The sequence below is a fragment of the Argentina silus genome (genome assembly GCF_951799395.1).
Source record: "Argentina silus genome assembly, chromosome: 5".
NCBI classification, from domain to species: domain Eukaryota; kingdom Metazoa; phylum Chordata; class Actinopteri; order Argentiniformes; family Argentinidae; genus Argentina; species Argentina silus.
In genome coordinates, this window is record NC_139659.1 from 7,678,454 (window position 1) to 7,695,455 (window position 17,002).

Genomic DNA, 17,002 nt, shown 5'->3' on the forward strand with positions numbered 1-17,002 from the left:
ATGAAACCCCATCATCTACATTTTTTTTTCTCATTTTATTTTACTATAAACTCAAAATTACAATTGTGTTTTAAGCATGTGGTATAATCAACATTTAAAATTATTACTCAAACGTTATTCCCTTTCAAACTAATATTACGGTTCATAATTTAAATGTTATGATAAAGCCAACCCATAACTCCATTCAAGTCTCCAAAATATACCAGAACCAACAACAAGCCCTTAAATAGTGTTCTTCAGTTATACATATAATTTTTTTGTACATTATCACAGATTTTTTGGCAATAGTAAACCCCACAAAATGTACCGTAGTTAGCTACCATTGATGCATCTTTGTACCAAAGGCAACGTCAGCAAAAGTCATATCTGTACAGGAAAACATACATTTGGCAAAAGGAATAAAGTCTCTCTGCAAATCTCACCTGCTATACAAGTGTCTAATTCCATTTCCTTTTTTTAATAGTTCAAAAATATTGCAAATATTCACACCTAAAAAAACAACCTTGATACCCACATACCTGACATTAAAAAACAACCTTGATACCCCACATACCTGACATTAAAAAACAATATTAAGTGAAAATCATTTGAGGTGTAAATAAAAGAAAACATTTTTGTTTCATACAACTTTCATTATAATCAACCATGGTATAATCTTGAATAATAAATTAACAGAATACAAAGGAATCAATCATTGCACTTCAAGTCGCAACAAAACAAGGAAGGGAGGGAAAAAATCTTCTTTATGGATTCACCCAAACATACAATTCCATTTTCACAAGTGCACTATAAATTTGTTATATTAGTATCTTTAGAAAAAGTGTTTATCGAAAGGAAAGACTTTCGTAGTCACTGCTGACCAAAATCCCAGCTTCTTGTCTTGGTTTATGGTTTCACCTTTTCTCGTACATGTCCGAGAAGAAGAGTAGAGTAAAATACCTGAAAGTGAGACTGAAAAGTGTTTTACTTCTTATGCTCCCTCTTTGTATTGCTCATTTAGTAAATAAGGATGTCCTCATGAGCCACACACAGGGTGACTATGGGAACGATGTGATAGAGGAACATTGGGAGCATTGGCTGACATCTTCAACCTTGTGTCATCGTTCAGACTAAAGTTCAAAGGGACAAAGCAGAGTGGCCTTAGAGTCAGTGAAAGCTTGAAGAACCAGCGAGTCCGACTGAGTCCGTCTCCACGTTATCTGATTCGACTGTTCATTTGGCTGACAATGATATCCATATCAACGAGAGCAATAATAATACAGATGATAGCAGTTAAAAAACAAACCTGAATGTGTGGAGGACTACAAGAATAAACAAACAAAAAAAACATCAATCACCAACTCTGGGTGACTGAACTGGGCACCAAAGAAATGCTCAAAATAAGGGCTTTGTTTTGCTGTAAAGTTTTTATGACAGGAGAACCAAAGCAAAAACACTATATCCAATGTCCTCCAAAATGGAATGCTAGCTGGACTTGGAAAAAAGGAGACCAAAACAGATAATTGACAAGTTTATCTGTAGTCAGTGAGGAACCATCCCACAGGGTATGGGGAGAAGAGATGAGGGAAGGCAGGGCCGCAGCGTAGCCTCTTCAGGAAGCTTGTGTAAACGTGCATGGATGTGACTGAGAGTGAATGGATTCATAAAAATGTATAAATGTGTGTATACAGGTGTACCAGCATATGCATGTATACACGTGTGTAATTGTCAAAATGAGAAAATGCAAGTGAGTGTATTCATTCATGACAATGTGAGTGTTTTCAGTCAAGTGTCCACATGCTGAATGCAGGTGAGTGTGTACGCATGACAATGTCAATATTTCTGTGGAGTGCCCACGAGCACTGAGAGTGCAATGTCATATTGAGATGATGGTGTAGTTGTGGCGGCCCTCCACCAGGGGGCGGTGGTTTTCCTCTAGCTGCCCTCGATGAGCTTCGACAGGCTGTCGCGGAGCTCGGTCAGCTCAAAGATTTTGCCGTCCAGGAGCTCCAGGAGGGAGCGCAGGCTCTTGCGGAAGTCTTCCCTCTCCAGCTGACTGCCCTCCAGCCTCCGCTCCAGATCACTCATCTGAGCCTCTAGTGTCTGGTTCTTAGACTCTGTCTCCTGAGAGAGAGAGAAGAAAAAAGAAAGAAAGAAAGAAAGAAAGAAAGATAGCCTATTAACTCAAGAAAGGGTCTCACATGACGCTAAAACATTTTAAACCCCAGCAACATTGAAAACGGGTATGTGAAGCACATTGCAGTTCTGTGCTCACCTGTAGTTTGTGTGTTAGTGAATCCTTCTGAGACTGGAACTCATTAGCACTCTCCACCTCCTCCTTCAGCCGTTCCAATTCCTGCACAATGCCACAGGTAGAGCAATGGGTGAAAATATACAAACTAGGATTTTACATAGAATGCTAAGAAACAAACGTGCAGTCACCTCCCCCCCAACACACACACACACACACACACACACACACACACACACACTTTACAGTACCTCCTCCTTGGCCTTTAATGCATTCTCCAGCTCCTCTATCGTTTGGTTGAGCTCAGTCTTCTGAGATTTGATCACTGTGGTCTGACCGCTCACACACTCCAGCTCTGTGACCTGAGGACAAAACACACACCCTCTTGCCCGTTCACTCTGACTCCATGTTTTTTTCCTCTTACCACTTTATGTAGTCTTTTTGACATGTTTATGTGGTTTCTATTACCATTTGGGGTTAGTATGTTTTTCCTATGACCATTCTGACCCATGTGTGTGGTTATAGTATAGTGTCTCTTACCCATGTGTGTGGTAATAGTATAGTGTCTCTTACCCATATGTGTGGTTATAGTATAGTGTCTTTGACCCATGTGAGTGGTAATAGTATAGTGTCTTTGACCCATGTGTGTGGTAATAGTATAGTGTCTTTGACCCATGTGTGTGGTAATAGTATAGTGTCTCTTACCCGTTTGTGCAGTCTCTCGGCCTCCTCCTGGTAGGCAGCCAGTTGTTGTTTCCACTGTTTGACGTTGGCGGTGGACTCCAGCAGAGCGGCCGTCAACTTGGCGTTGTTCCCCTTCAGGGCTGCCAGCTCTGCCTCCCAGTGCTTGTTAATGCTGGTTGAGCTGGATGGGCAACAGTGATGGACAGGCACAACAGCTCACCATAGACACTAACCACATTCAACAAGTCATTCAATCAAGTTACCAAATAGTACATGACATGTGTTTGAGTTCATGTTTTATAATCATCAGCACGATACTAACCACAAAGGCCAAAGTTAACATGAGAGGAAATGGTGTACAGTGCACATGGGAATGAAATGTACTTCGTTTAGTTATCCATAATTAATATGAGCCACACATAGTGTTTTAATGCAATGCTTTACACTTCTGTCCAGGGGCTTGGGGACCACATTAATAATTAATGAATGAATCGACGGTATCCGGTATGGACTGTGCTGCGCTGTGCCAATTTCATTTTAAATCAGCACTCTAAAGAGAGGCCCCTGTGGATGGGTAAATCCCTCCATTACGGAGCTCAACATGGGACATGTTGACATTTTAATAGAGACAGATGAGGTTCTTTGACAGAGGGTGAATTAGAAGACAGTGGTGCTAAAAAAAAAACCTTCACAAAATGACTATCAAAATAAAGTATAAATATTATTGGTACTGTACCATATTAAAACGGGACCTGGACTTCACCCAGAGCTGTAATCTCATTAGGTTTAACTACTGTAGGCACATACCCTTCTTTACCCTGCACCTTCCACTGGCCTTGCCCAGTGAGGTGCACTCTCCCTGGGCTTAGCCCACTACACCAGTCCCTGGCTTCAAGGCCTTGCTGGGTTTACCTGTGTGAGAAGGGCAGTGCGTTTTGAGATGGCTCAGCCCGGGGCTCGGGGATCTGGGGCGTTTCTGGTGTGCCCCTCTCATCGTCCGTACCATTGATACTCTCCGGGGTCAAAGGTGACTGAAGATCCCCCGTGGCAGACTCCTGGTGTGACATAAACAGTCATGTTATGAACATGTCAGAGTGGTGTGTGTGTGTGTAACCATCTATTATTTCTAACATTCTGGGTAAAAAACACAATCCACAATCTAATGCAGGAAAGGATACCTGCACACTGATTTATGCTCCCCATAGAGTGATGTTTTATTTTCAACTGACTTGAAAATAAACCAACACTTTGGGGTGGGGGGTTGGGTGTGTTAACATGAGGCTGAGATGGGGTTAATCCGGCTGTTAATCTGATATTAGGATGGCAGAGAGGGGTTGTTAAATCAAGACTGGGGGCAGGGTTCTCCCCAAGGACTGGAACAGTGGCATCTTACATCTTGAGTTTGTTTTTCCGATGAGTAAACCATGTAGTCTTGTCTATAAAACTGAAAGTGAAACGGAGTAGAAAAAGTGATTGTTCCCAGTGTCCGAAAACAAGATGTACCACTAGGTGAAACAATTCTGGGGAGACCCCTGAAAGAGGTGGAGTGTGTTAATTAAGTGGGGCTGGGTGGTAGTAGGGGGACACAACTCTCGACTGGGATAGGGGGCAGGAAGGCAATTCGATTAGGGGTAATGGCAATGATCTTTATTTCCTTTTACCTTCTTTTTACCAGGTACCTTTTTACCAGGTACGTTGACTGACAACACATTCTTTTTTACAGCAACCACCTGGAGAAGAGTTGTTGGGAGAGCAGAGGTGTAAAATAAGCCAGTTTAAAGCTGGCGGTGATCAGGCCGACGCTAGAGTCGCTTGTGGGATATGTTGGGAATCAAACCAGGCGTCAGGTTTAACACTTGTCATAAGTACCATGGGATTTGTAGTGACCACTGAGAGTCAGAGTCAGGACGATGCCCTCAATCACGTCTCCTTGATGAGGATTTTGAAACTAAACATCAATTCAAGGTACTGACTACATTACTTGATTTTAAGTTACAGTACTTTGACGTGGTTTGTGCATGCCAATGAGAGCATGCTAACGCCTGTCCATTCGCTCCTCTTGTAATTTGGTTAAAAACATAATGCTAATGTTAGTCGTTGGTGACAGTGGTAAACTAAAAGTGTGGATTGCAGTATTTGCTGACACAGACTATTTCAAATGAAATAAATGTAAAGGTCAACTAGCAGTATCCCTTTCATCTGAGGGGGGTTGTGATTACCTGGGAGGGAGTGCTGGTGAGTTCCATCTTCTCCTGGGACTTCTCCTTGGCTAACCGCGCCGCCTCTTTAAACTCAGCAAACTTCTCTGCAAACTGAGACAGAGCCAAATGAGAGGTATGAGCCACCATGAGGGGAAACATCATACATACTCCATACACACACAGTCAGATGTCGTACTCTGGTCTGACGTTGAGCAGGTGACTGACCTTGGCCAGGTGACCCTCGGAGCCGAAGCCCAGGCCGTAGACGGTGTTGGCTCGGCTGTCGGCCCATTGGCCAAACTTCTGAGACGTCTTCGTGAAGGTCATGTTGGGGGTGATGGTGCTGTTAATGATGGCCTATGGATTCAGACATGCATGGGAATGAGTCATATAAGCTGTGCATGTCACGTCATACCAACTTGGCATGAGGTTCATGTACTTCTGACTTTAACAACATGTTCTGTATCTGAACTTGATGGTTCCAAATGCATCAGTTGCAATAACAATCCCAGCGAATCATGATCTAAATGTCATAGTCAGTAAAAGTGAATGTGAATCTTCAAAGGGAGAGACAAACATTCAAATTATAAATAGAATTCTTCAGGTCCCTCTGACCATATTTTGTATAACTGCTTTTGCCTCGAAACCAAGTATGCTTGTGGTAGTGAGGACGGTTGCCTAGAGCAACAGTGACTTGATGAGTGCTTGTTGTCTCTGTGTTGGGGTCAGGCAGGGGTGTGTGTGGGTGTTGTGCGGTATGTGGGTGTGTGTGACTAATTCTGTGTGTGTGTGTGTGTGTGGGCAGGGGGGGTTACATCCCCATTGATCGGTAAACAGGAAGCAGTCAATGAAGAGAGGGCCCCAGCGTGGTCGATTGACTATACTGGCATCGATCAGAGTGGGAGAGTGGGGGTGATGGAGTGTGTGTGTGTGTGTGTGGGGGGGGGGGGGTAGTGGTGGGTGGGGGGGGCTAGGACTGGAGAAGCAGGACAAGACACTCTTGTGTTGCTGCCTCTGAGACTGCAGTCTGGTGCCAGAACTTGCATTGCAATGACTGTGTGTGTGTGTGTGTGTGTGTGTGTGTGTGTGTGTAGGGATATTTCCACATCTTGCAGAGAGATACGGATAGAGAAAGGAAGAGAGGGAGTAGAGTGAGTAGGGAGAAATAGAAAAGTGTCTGTCTGTCTGTCTGTCTCTCTCTGTTTCGGGACTTACTGCTGTTTCAACGCTGAGTGATGAGTGTTTCCAGAAGCGCCAGAGTCCCAGCCCACCCTCTCCCTGCTATTTCCAGAACAGCGCAGTACACAGTTCAGTTCACCCACTCGCTAGCTCCACCACACATGGGGGTCACACAGGCAGCAGTGGATGGAGCAGCGGAGGACATTACATAACCACCCTATAATAACTCCACCCATGCACCCCTCTGAAGACTAAAATAATAACCACGTTATGACAGACCATGCCGCCCCCACGCCACTTCCCAGGGATTCTGCTGCCCATGGAAAAACACACAAAAAGTAGTGTGTGAGTGAGCTTGGACACTTTCTTGCGCTCAGCCTTTGGTTCCGTTTGTGTCTGTGTGTAAGGGAACGACAGACTATGTGAGGTGTGTGTGTGTGTGTGTGTGCGTGTGTGTGTGAGGGTAAGAGAGAGTACGCAAGCATTTCTGCCTGTATGTAATCTGCATAGAACAAGAGATTCCAATTGATCTATAGCTCTGACAGGCCAGGGCCTGAGGGGACCAGCTTGCTGTGCTCTCCCATAGGCTGTATGGTTGAGGGTACTAGAAGTGTAACAAAGTGTCCGTCAAAATGCAAACACACTGACAGATACTATCTGACACCAAGCGAGTGACTAGTGATATCTGCATATGAAACACTAAACTGTATGGCCTGACAAGCCACGGTCAGGGTAGCGGAGACCTTGGAGCCGTCCAGGCTGATGATGCGGTAGACGTTGCGGGTGCTGTCATAGAAGTAGGAGACTGTGACGGCATGTTTACTGGTGGGAACCCAGTTCTTCTTGGTGTTGGGGTCGATCTGGAAGACATGGGCCCGCGTGCTGAAGATCGGCTGCTCTCTGCAGGGGGGAGATAGATAATATTGTAGATTACAGAAGTGCTCAGGCAGAGGGGGGAAACGTGGGCATTGGAGTAGGTCCCTAGGTTAGTGTGCAACCCAATAACTGTTAGAAATAGAGTCAATGTGTTATTCAAACCCTGCAGAAAACAGAATAGGCCTTTAAGCCAAAATAAGCAACACACATCTCAAGTGTGAAATAGACTCTCTCTCTGTCACGTGTTATGCAACTAGAAGTATCTAACGACGCCCCTAAAGGGTTATGTGAGGTGAGCAGCGCGACACTAGCAACATAAAGAGACCACATTGACAGTTGATATAATGCATAAACCTTTACCCAGTGGCTAACATTTGACATGCCTATATACATTCAATTTAGATGGCCAATTTAGGTATGAAACCCTAGTGTTACAAGAACCGTGCTCTAGCCAACTGAACCAATGCATCGGAACAAGAAGTGCTGGACAAATGGGGTGACTGTGAGGTAGGTGAGACTAGATCTCCACACATCCATAATTCACTCTCCCCTGCAGCATACTGCAATGTCCATGCGCGTGCACGCACACACGCATGCACACACAAACAGCCTATAGCCTACCTAGCACCCTTAGAGCTGAAGCTGTTCTTTTTTTAGACAGATAGGCGCACACACACACACACACACACACACACACACACACACACACACACACACACACACACACACACACACACACACACACACACACACACACACACTTAATTCAGTTCCTCACTGTATCTAATAAGTGTGAGCAATCTCTCAAGTCAGATGGAGCTGTTAGCAAAGAGGTTTAATATGAGCAGGAGAAAGACAAACACTAGACAGACACAGTCAGAAATCACTTACTATTAATGAATGGATGCATGTTAAAGTTAATCAAATTGACTCACTAGGTACATTAAAGGTAATAAAACAGTACCAACAAGGATAAACGATGTTCCACTACTCCATTCATTATGGTTAATGTGCCTTTCCCATAGACAATAGGAGGGAGGGTCATTAAAAATGATTCATCATCAGCACAAGGCCATTTAAACATATGGAAGGCTGATATGTTCTCACACAGTGTATAAGTAGCAGGTAGCATCCAATCCATTGCAACAGTTAGATTAAATTGTTCCTACTCGTAATGCTAGGCTACTTAGGGTATTTGAGGAGGCGACAAAGAGCGATGGTGAGAGCGGTGGCGCTAGAGGATCGAAGAGAGAAAATGGGATAAGAGAGAGAGAAACAGATGGAAAGTGGGCTACAAAGAGGAAACGATGGAGAGACGACTGGAGAGAAGAGGTGAAAGAAAGAGAGAGAGAGAGAGAGCAGAAAGCAACTGAGAGAAAGAGAGAAAGAGAGAGAGAGAGCTGGAAAGAAGTGGGTCTAACTTGAACCTTCCTGCCTCGTGTGTGGGCGGTAGTGATGAGATAAGGCAGGAATTCTGCATTTTTTAAAAGCACCAAAAGCGAGGGCAGATATGCTAATTTCACTCTAATTTTAAAGCCACAGAACTGAACAATGCTGCAGAGCCCACACAGGCACAGACAGCAGTCACTTCTTAGCACATCTCTCATTATATAAAACCAGGAGATAAACTATCAAACGTCCAGTTTGAGGATGAAAGCGGAGCTGATCCTAACAGTTAAGAGGAGCTAAGCTTGTCTACAGTGAAAGGACAGAGAAACAGATCTCCCAGGCCAGGTCGATGGTGGAAAGTGGAATCTGAATTGCCACGGTGGCTGTCAGTTAGAGCTAGGCTATATGTCTTGTTGGCTTCATTTGACAATGACCTACTGTACAGCTGTATCACTACGGGAATCTATCCTATATCGAGCTGGAGGGCCTATTACAGTAATGAGGAAGAAGACCTGCTGATGATGATCAATATCATAAATAGTTGATCAAGTTTTGAGAAGGTGTGAGTGAGTGAGTGAGTGAGTGTCATTTTTGTATTTTATTATAGTTTTATTCAGCCAGGTAAGTCACTGAGAACAAATTGTATAAACTGGTTAACAGGCCAGCAGGGGGCAGACTGCCATGAGAGAAGTACTGCAGTGATGTAACAAGGCCAAAGGTGACCTGGGAGCACCTGTTCAGACACACAGAAAACAGAGAACTGGACGTCCTCCAAACAAGCTGTATCCCAGGCTGTGACTGGTCTAAACCATGCAAAGCTAGCTGCAGATATTGAGCTGATATAACTAGCCTAGTGAGTCTACCATTCCAACTGACAGAGCTGGAGAGAGGGAGTGAGAGAGAAAGAGAGGGACAGAGGGAGAAATGCATTGAGGGAGAGAGGATCAGGAGATTTAATTTCTCCAAGAATGACAGTGCTTCAGTCATATGTGACTGCTGAACATGTAAAAAAAAAAAAAAAAAGAAGAAGAATCTGGACATGAAAGAGCACATTGTTCCCATAATTGGGTCTGCTAGAAGACAGAGGGTGCTTACTTTCTCCCCACGATGCTTTTTATGGATCACATTTTATCATGGCAGCAAATTGCCCCTCAGCCATCTGATTTTATCGTCCTTGATAGCACGCAGCATTGTGAGGAGCCCCCCAGCACCGTTCAGGGGGCATCGACTTAGTCCCCCCTTTCCAGGGCCATCCACACCCACACCCACACACAGAAAAACAGAACAACTTAGAAAACAAACAAAAAATAACTTGAGGAACTTATTCAATAATGATTAAGTATAGTATATTACAAAAATAAAGCAAATTGGATGAATGCACATAATGTTTCTTCAATACAGAAATGCGACCAAAAATAATACAAAAAACAAACTCATTACAAATGATGGAACAAACCATATATCACATTTGACGTTCCTATCCCATAGCATCTGGTTTATAAATCAATATATATAAAACTACTGACTCATCTCTATGCTTTTTACAATTTAAAATACTGTTTTACACTATAAAATGGTTGCAATCAAAAGAATCACCAATGAAGACACCCAGTGTCTGGTGGGGTTAAGTGGTTGCAGACTTCAGGCAGTTACTGCATACATTTGCAAGGATTGTCGACAAAGTACCAAACACGAGTGCTTAATTTGGATAAATGTGTCCCACCACTTTTGCATACCCTGACACAGGGGGACTATGCATACAAGTGTTGTAATTTCTGAACGGTGAAACCAATATGAACACAAATACCATCAAATAAAAGCTGGGAATATCTACTTAAAAAAAAAAAAAAAAAAGCAACGCCTGAGTTTTGCTTGCTAGATCGCTAATCTTCCAGTAAAGCTCCAGTGTGGTGTCTGCCCTTTAGACATTATGCCAAGTGAAAGCAGGTGCTTTGGTTACAGTCTTGGATACCCATTAATGACGAACTAAAAATGCAAAGTGGGACTGCTTCCTTTTCCTGCTGTACTCAACCATACAGCAATGGATACCCTCTTTCACATCTACCTCAGACTGGGGCCCAACTCTATACTACCTAAGATACCAGTCTTCTTGACTGGCCCCATGTATCCTAGATGAACCTAACACACAGTCACTCCTGAATAGACTGCAAGATTATGAGTGTGAGAGTGCACTCTTCACCAAGCCTTCTAGAGAGCTAGCAGAAGCTACAGTGTGACCATGCTCCAGCCTTTTTCCATCAGCAATAGGGTCATCAAGGAGACTTTGAGGACAGCGGCAAAATGACAAGATTACAATCTGGTTTCTATCTCACCGTCTCTGTCATTCCATCCTTATGCCCAAGTAATTGAAGCTCAAACTGCCAACCTTGGTTCGACTGGGTTGAATGAACCGGAGGAGAGGTTGTCTCTAGAGCAGCCCTTGCCTGGCCAGAGTGAGCACCCCTTGGGCTTGTTAGGCTCTAGGTCTCCCTACCTCCAGAGCTTTCTCACCGCCAGTGGCAGTCTCATCCGAGAGATAAGCGCTCGGCTCCTCTAATTCCTCTGTCCTCAGCAATAAAAACCACAGCATACAATGCGGCAGACAGTTCGCCTTTACACTAGGCATATTTCATGGAGATTACGTCCCTAGATGACTATCTGCCTGGCGTCAAGGGAAAAGGAGATTTAATTGCTCAGCTCCAAGCCGATTTCACACAGCGTTCAGGGTCTTCTCTGAGACAGTATGATTGTTCTTTGCTATGGGAACCTCCCCCCACCCCCCCTCCTAACGTGTTAATTAAGTTAGCAGAGTGGGGACTTGGCAGCTGTTAAAAGATAGACACTGTTAATCAGAGTGATGGTGGTAATGTGAGGGTGCACACCACTTCACACCAACTCACTCAGCCTGAGCTACTGTAATGTAGGCTATATGGACCACAGAGCATTACACACACACACACACACACACACACACACACACACACACACACACACACACACACACACACACACACACACACACCTTGAGGATTGCAGACGATTTCTACTGGATTGCAGGTGGAGGCACTGCTTTATTCTTCTGGTACCAGAGCATATAAAACGCTACAAATGACCTGAGTTGGTTCCATAGGTCTGTGATCCCTCTTTCCGCTCTGTCTCCCTCAGTCATTCCTATTGTACCGTCTCAACAAATGTAAAAAGACACAAACAAAACCAGAATGGAATTTTGCCAATTTAAAAAAAAAAAATATGTTCTTGGCAAATCATGGCACAGGATACTTTGGGTATCTGTCTTATCACAAAGACAAAACTGGCATGAGTTGCCACTCCCCTCACTTCCTCCTGGGCCAAAATTTGCTTAAAGAAAACGTTCCCCGTTATCTATCGGTCAGTGCCCAGGTGTGTGTGTGTGGCTTGTGACTGCGTGTGTTATTGTTAGCCTATAATCCCTTTCACAATGGACTGTTTTGTGGCTCGATGCAAGGCTCAATGACGAGTGCTATGCCAGAGGAATCTGACCACAGATGTTATCAAATCAGCAGTTCTCCACTTACCAGCAGAGACACACACACACACACACACACACACACACACACACACACACACACACAGACACACAGACACACAGACACACAGATTTGTGTTTGCATAGAGGCAGACAAAGCCAGGTACTGTCTGTGGCCAAACGGGAAAAGTACCCTTGTGCAGCCTCCAATTATGTCCACAGTATATGGTTGGTAAACACGCATCCTGACCATGCAGCCTTTTTCTGGGGCCTGAGTGATATTCCCCTTATTCCACTGCTTCCCAGACTAAATTCTACCAATAAGGAGCTTCTTCATCTCAACAGCATGGGCAGTTGAATTGCTTTTGCTATACAACCACACCTGACCTGTCAGTGATCCAATACACTTAGAATGACTTCTGGCTGTTTAAAAAAAAAAAAAAAAAAAAGGCTGTCAAGGTGCAATACATAAATGAATGGTGTAAATGTATCTTAAGAAATACTTCAATAATACAGTATAACTGTGATATCAGCACTGAAAATTAATTCATAGGATTATAGGCGAAACAATCTGTTAATATAGTTCACACACCACATTGCTGTAAGTGCATACATCATTAAGTGCATACATTCGGCAGGATGCACTGTATATGACTTGAGTCTAAAAATCCCAGAGAAGCCAACAGCCATCCACTGGACCAACTCACTGGCTGTGGCAGTCTGTGCTTAACAGACACAAAAAAAATCCCTGCTTTACTAACTTAGCTGCCACGTCGTCATAGCAACCACCATGTGACTCAGGGCTGGTCATGAGCTGCAAGCATCCTCCAACTCCCTCTCTCCTTCCCACATGCTATATCCACCAATCAGATCCCTGCATGTCCCAAACGGTTAACCCACTCACAGAGGGGAGGCAGTGGGGCTTGGCGCAGCCTCTGATTTAAAATACACATATGCTAGGCTCTGATCTGTGTGGTTATGGTCACACACACAGGGTGGTGTGAGTTGACTTTTTTTTAGTCGGGATCTCTCTCTCTCTCTCTCTCTGTCTCTGTCTCTCTCTCTCTCTCTGTCTCTGTCTCTGTCTCTCTCTCTCTCTCTCTCTGTCTCTCTCTGTCTCTCTGTCTCTGTGTGTGTGTGTGTGTGTGAATTAACACTGAGAACAATTAATTTAGCTTGCACTATTTTCACCTAATAGCAGGGACAGTGCCATCTAGTGTAAAGAATGTTGTACTATTGCACTGTATAATGGGACATTACACAACTTCAATTACTAATATATTTGGACAGGGCAACACCCAGATTACCAGATTAACTAGAAATACATTACCATAGTATGAAGTAACAAAACTCCAAGCCGCAGCTTCATTTAACTTGTCAGACATGGAGAACTGATATTCCATACTGGCCCATAAAATCTTCTAGGGAGGAGTTTGGAGGTTTCATGGGTGACTTTTGACCATGTCTGAATCATTATCAGGTACGACTTTGGTCCAAATCGGATTTGGGGTTTGAATTCTATTGAATATTATGTGAATCCCACAAAAATAAATATGGCCAATTTGGGTACAATCAATTATCTTATTTCTCAGGGATTAAACTATAATTCTACAAAATAATGAATGAATATTTATGGTATTTGTTTCTAACTACAGAAACCACTTCAGAACAATCTGAGATGATGGGTTACGAAACGCTCTTTTGTCCGTTGATCTGACATGGAATGACCCAGCCCTCTCTCACCATTCTCCTACTACCACTCACTGTAGGCAGGTAGAATCTGAGATGAAGTTTCAAATCAATACGGTTAAAGTGTTGTCTACATGTTTTAATCAATTAAACTATTACTATGCATGTTACGAGACAATATTCTGTAGTCGTAGTAGTACGTGATTTGATTTGAATACATTTCACAGACTGATGTTTTTTTTTCCTCATTTAAAGTCTGGTGCTGGGCTGAAGAGAATTTGACCTCAGCAGATTCGGTCTGGCCCTAGTCACAACCATGGCTTCGTTTCAGCTACGAGGGATAATCTGCCTAGTTCTGTTCAATTGGCCTGTAGGTCTGGTTGTCATGCATGTGTTTTGGGTACAGACACATTGTGTTTCCAAAACAAAGCTCACTTGTACAGTCAGTCAGACAGTAACAGCTCTGTTTAATCCTAGCACCCTTCACAACAAGATGATTTGATTTAAATATAATTTCTATTCAAACAAAGGTTGTGTAGCAACATTTGAAGGTGGGGCGCTGCTCTTTTAAGAGTGGCGCAACTGACATGCCACAGCAAATATGACCAAAATAGGCTAGTCAGTGTTTGAGCTAAGGCTGGTTGACCAGGTCTCTCTTGTAAAAGAAAGACGAACTATCTAACGTGGTATCTCAACCTGACTAACCTGGATACATAAAGGTAAAATGAAATAACGGTAGGGCAATATGGGCCGAGCAGACAATGTTTGTTCAGTTAATTACAATAGTTATACTTGAAAAAGAATCATTCTGTGCAACATTTTCTTTCACCGTAATAGTTTGAAAAATGCAGAGGCAGGAATACAGATTATCTGTTTTGAGCCCATCTGAGGAGATGCAAAACAAATCTGAGTCTTTTTTTTTTTATAAAGCCACAACATCTCGCCATTTAAATGCAACTGCACACCAATGATTATGGCCACAATAAATCAGAAGTCTTTTGACACACAGCCTACCTAAAGTACTGTAGCTTTTTAGGAGGTGCCAAGTTTCAGGCTGACAGCTTGTTTACATTCATCCATTATGCAAAACAGAACCCCCTGCACTAATGCCAACTCCCTGACAGGCCTAATTTAAAAGGCATACTTTGAAGACTCGATTTCTGACTACGGATTATAGACTTGTGGTTTGAAGGTTACTGAAACTCCAAAATAAAAGTTTACCACATGTTTTCATAAACCACCAAAAGAGTGGTCAAAAAAGTTGGGTCCGTGTGCAACGACTCAGACCCCCTACGAATTAGGAGAGATCTGCAGGCCTTAATCCTAAATCTCAATTATTTGTTTGTGATGGTCTGCAGATGTCTGCTCATACATGTAAGCAGGATCTACAGTAGGCCTAAACAGTAGATGACATGGAATAGGCCTAAACTTGACTAGACTGTAGATTACTTTAGATTCTGAAAACATCTGACAAACTTTGAAATTTAAGGAGAACTAACGCTTTAATAACAACACTGACTATGTGCATACTATCCTAACAACATGGATAAACTTGTCACTGGTCAAAGTTGAATAACAGCACCATCACCTTGGGCTACATGTTAGATAAGATAACAGATGTTTCTTGCATGGAGATATTTGTAGGTGGTAGCCTCAGTTTGAACTGTCCTTTCTGGCATTAATGTGCAGCAGCATAGCATAATTGTCCAAATGATTACAAGATGACAGGCCTGTAGCCTATTGTTTTATGATGTATATTGCAAAGTATTGTAATGTTACACTACATCAAAAAAATCTCTAAATAAAATCAGAACCCAACCCTATAGCCTACCTATGCTTCTGCGCACCTTACACCTGTGATGTGATCATTTAGCCTACACCAGTGGTGGGGAGTTGCATGGCAATAACCTCGTGAAGCCAACTTCATATAAACTATGTAGCAGTTGCCCGTCTGCCTCTGGTATACCCTTTAGCAAACCAGCCTTCCTCGAAATCTGAAACAACCATACACTCTTCTTGTCACCGAGCATTAGTACAGGCCAAATGGAACTATATTGTGCGATACTTACCCCATTTTGCTTGGTTGGTTAATCGAAGTGATTCAGTCAGTGGTCGCGGCAGAGGGATCCGAGAGCGGTGTGAACACGCTCCTGTGTTTTTCCTCTCCAATAAGCTGTTCTATACAGTATCTAACCAGCGTTGATGGTTGTGGCTTGATTCAGGGAGTTAGGTTCCCTTCAATCCGACATGGCTTGTGGATCTGTTCTTGACTATGGGGTGTTGGTTCACTGTTCATCCAAACAAACGTGTCGGTGCATGCATGATGACCGAAAACATCAGCATTGACGTTAGCTAAATGAAATGCATTCTTCAATCATGCTCAATGGTGAGCTAAAGCTATTATAAGCGCGAGGGTAGCACAGCTAGCTACCGAGACGCAAATACATGATTGACAAGAGACGATTCTAATTCCAATGTAGCGCGAGCCCCTTGAACTAGCGCTATTTTTACACTTTCAGAAAGGCTATGAATGACAACGGCTTGCATTGATAATGGCAGCACACAATCTCCTTTTGTCAGCAAAATAAGCTTTCAATATCCACTCGACTCGAGCTGGGTATTACTGCTCGTGCCCCTTTCCGTTGCCTTCTGGTATTTACTTCCCAAAGATGACACCTCTTTGAATGTGGCCAGCTGTACCGCATATAGTTATCCTGGGGCAAGAAAAATGCCGAACATTCATTCCACCATCTCACTTTGAAAGAGCCGACTACAAATTCCAGAATTTATTCGTTGCTTCTTGCAGTTCCCTGGCGTCGTAAGTGCCATCAAAATTCCTCCAGCTTGCTAGAGCTATCCTACAGAATATCAGAGCATTATCGCATGTGACTAACATAAGGGAAACGGCAGCAATAGCAAACTAATTTTGCTACCTAAAAGTAATCAAAATTTGTATCGAGTGGCCTTCATCTCCAATCTGTTTTCGCGGAAAGACTTGGTGCATTCTCAAGGCTCCATCACCTCTGTCCTCAGCTTAGTGCAAGATCAAAGCAGTAAGCATCATCTTCAATGCCTAGTAAAATAGGCCGGGCGAATATGAAATGCTATGCTGAATTAAGCTATTTATAGGAAAACAGCCAATTCGTTGATTTTATTTATCAAACTCGGATCCAAATGTCAAATATCGGCCCCGTCGTTCCATCGAACGACTCCCCTCTTCACCAGTCTGTGTGTCTCATATCAGCTCTC

At 43.3% G+C, this 17,002-nt stretch overlaps 1 protein-coding gene across 3 annotated transcripts; it reads right to left on the reverse strand.

Moving 5' to 3' along the window:
* Window positions 1–40: 40 nt before the first annotated feature.
* homer1 (homer scaffold protein 1) lies at window positions 41–16,344 on the reverse strand. 3 transcript variants are annotated; one of them, XM_083669926.1, is made up of 10 exons: window positions 15,823–16,344; window positions 7,038–7,194; window positions 5,341–5,472; window positions 5,134–5,226; window positions 4,576–4,644; window positions 3,827–3,969; window positions 2,936–3,095; window positions 2,482–2,592; window positions 2,255–2,335; window positions 41–2,103 (listed from the first exon to the last, which is right to left on the reverse strand). In XM_083669926.1, exons 1-10 carry the CDS (start codon window positions 15,825–15,827, stop codon window positions 1,915–1,917), a joined length of 1,140 nt encoding a protein of 379 aa, XP_083526052.1. In that variant the 5' UTR covers window positions 15,828–16,344; the 3' UTR covers window positions 41–1,914. The 3 variants fall into 3 exon arrangements, with proteins under 3 accessions (XP_083526052.1, XP_083526053.1, XP_083526054.1); XM_083669927.1 differs by lacking the exon at window positions 4,576–4,644 and having other exon boundaries at window positions 15,823–16,340; XM_083669928.1 differs by lacking the exon at window positions 15,823–16,344 and having other exon boundaries at window positions 7,000–7,120.
* Window positions 16,345–17,002: the final 658 nt, after the last annotated feature.

Excerpts from the sequence above, each read along its gene's own strand:
- homer1 (XM_083669926.1), bottom strand. Across the intron at positions 4,645-5,133 it reads TCACCAGCACTCCCTCCCAG|GTGGTTGCTGTAAAAAAGAA; the intron begins GTAATCACAACC and ends ACTCTTCTCCAG. Across the intron at positions 2,104-2,254 it reads CACTAACACACAAACTACAG|GAGACAGAGTCTAAGAACCA; the intron begins GTGAGCACAGAA and ends TCTCTCTCTCAG.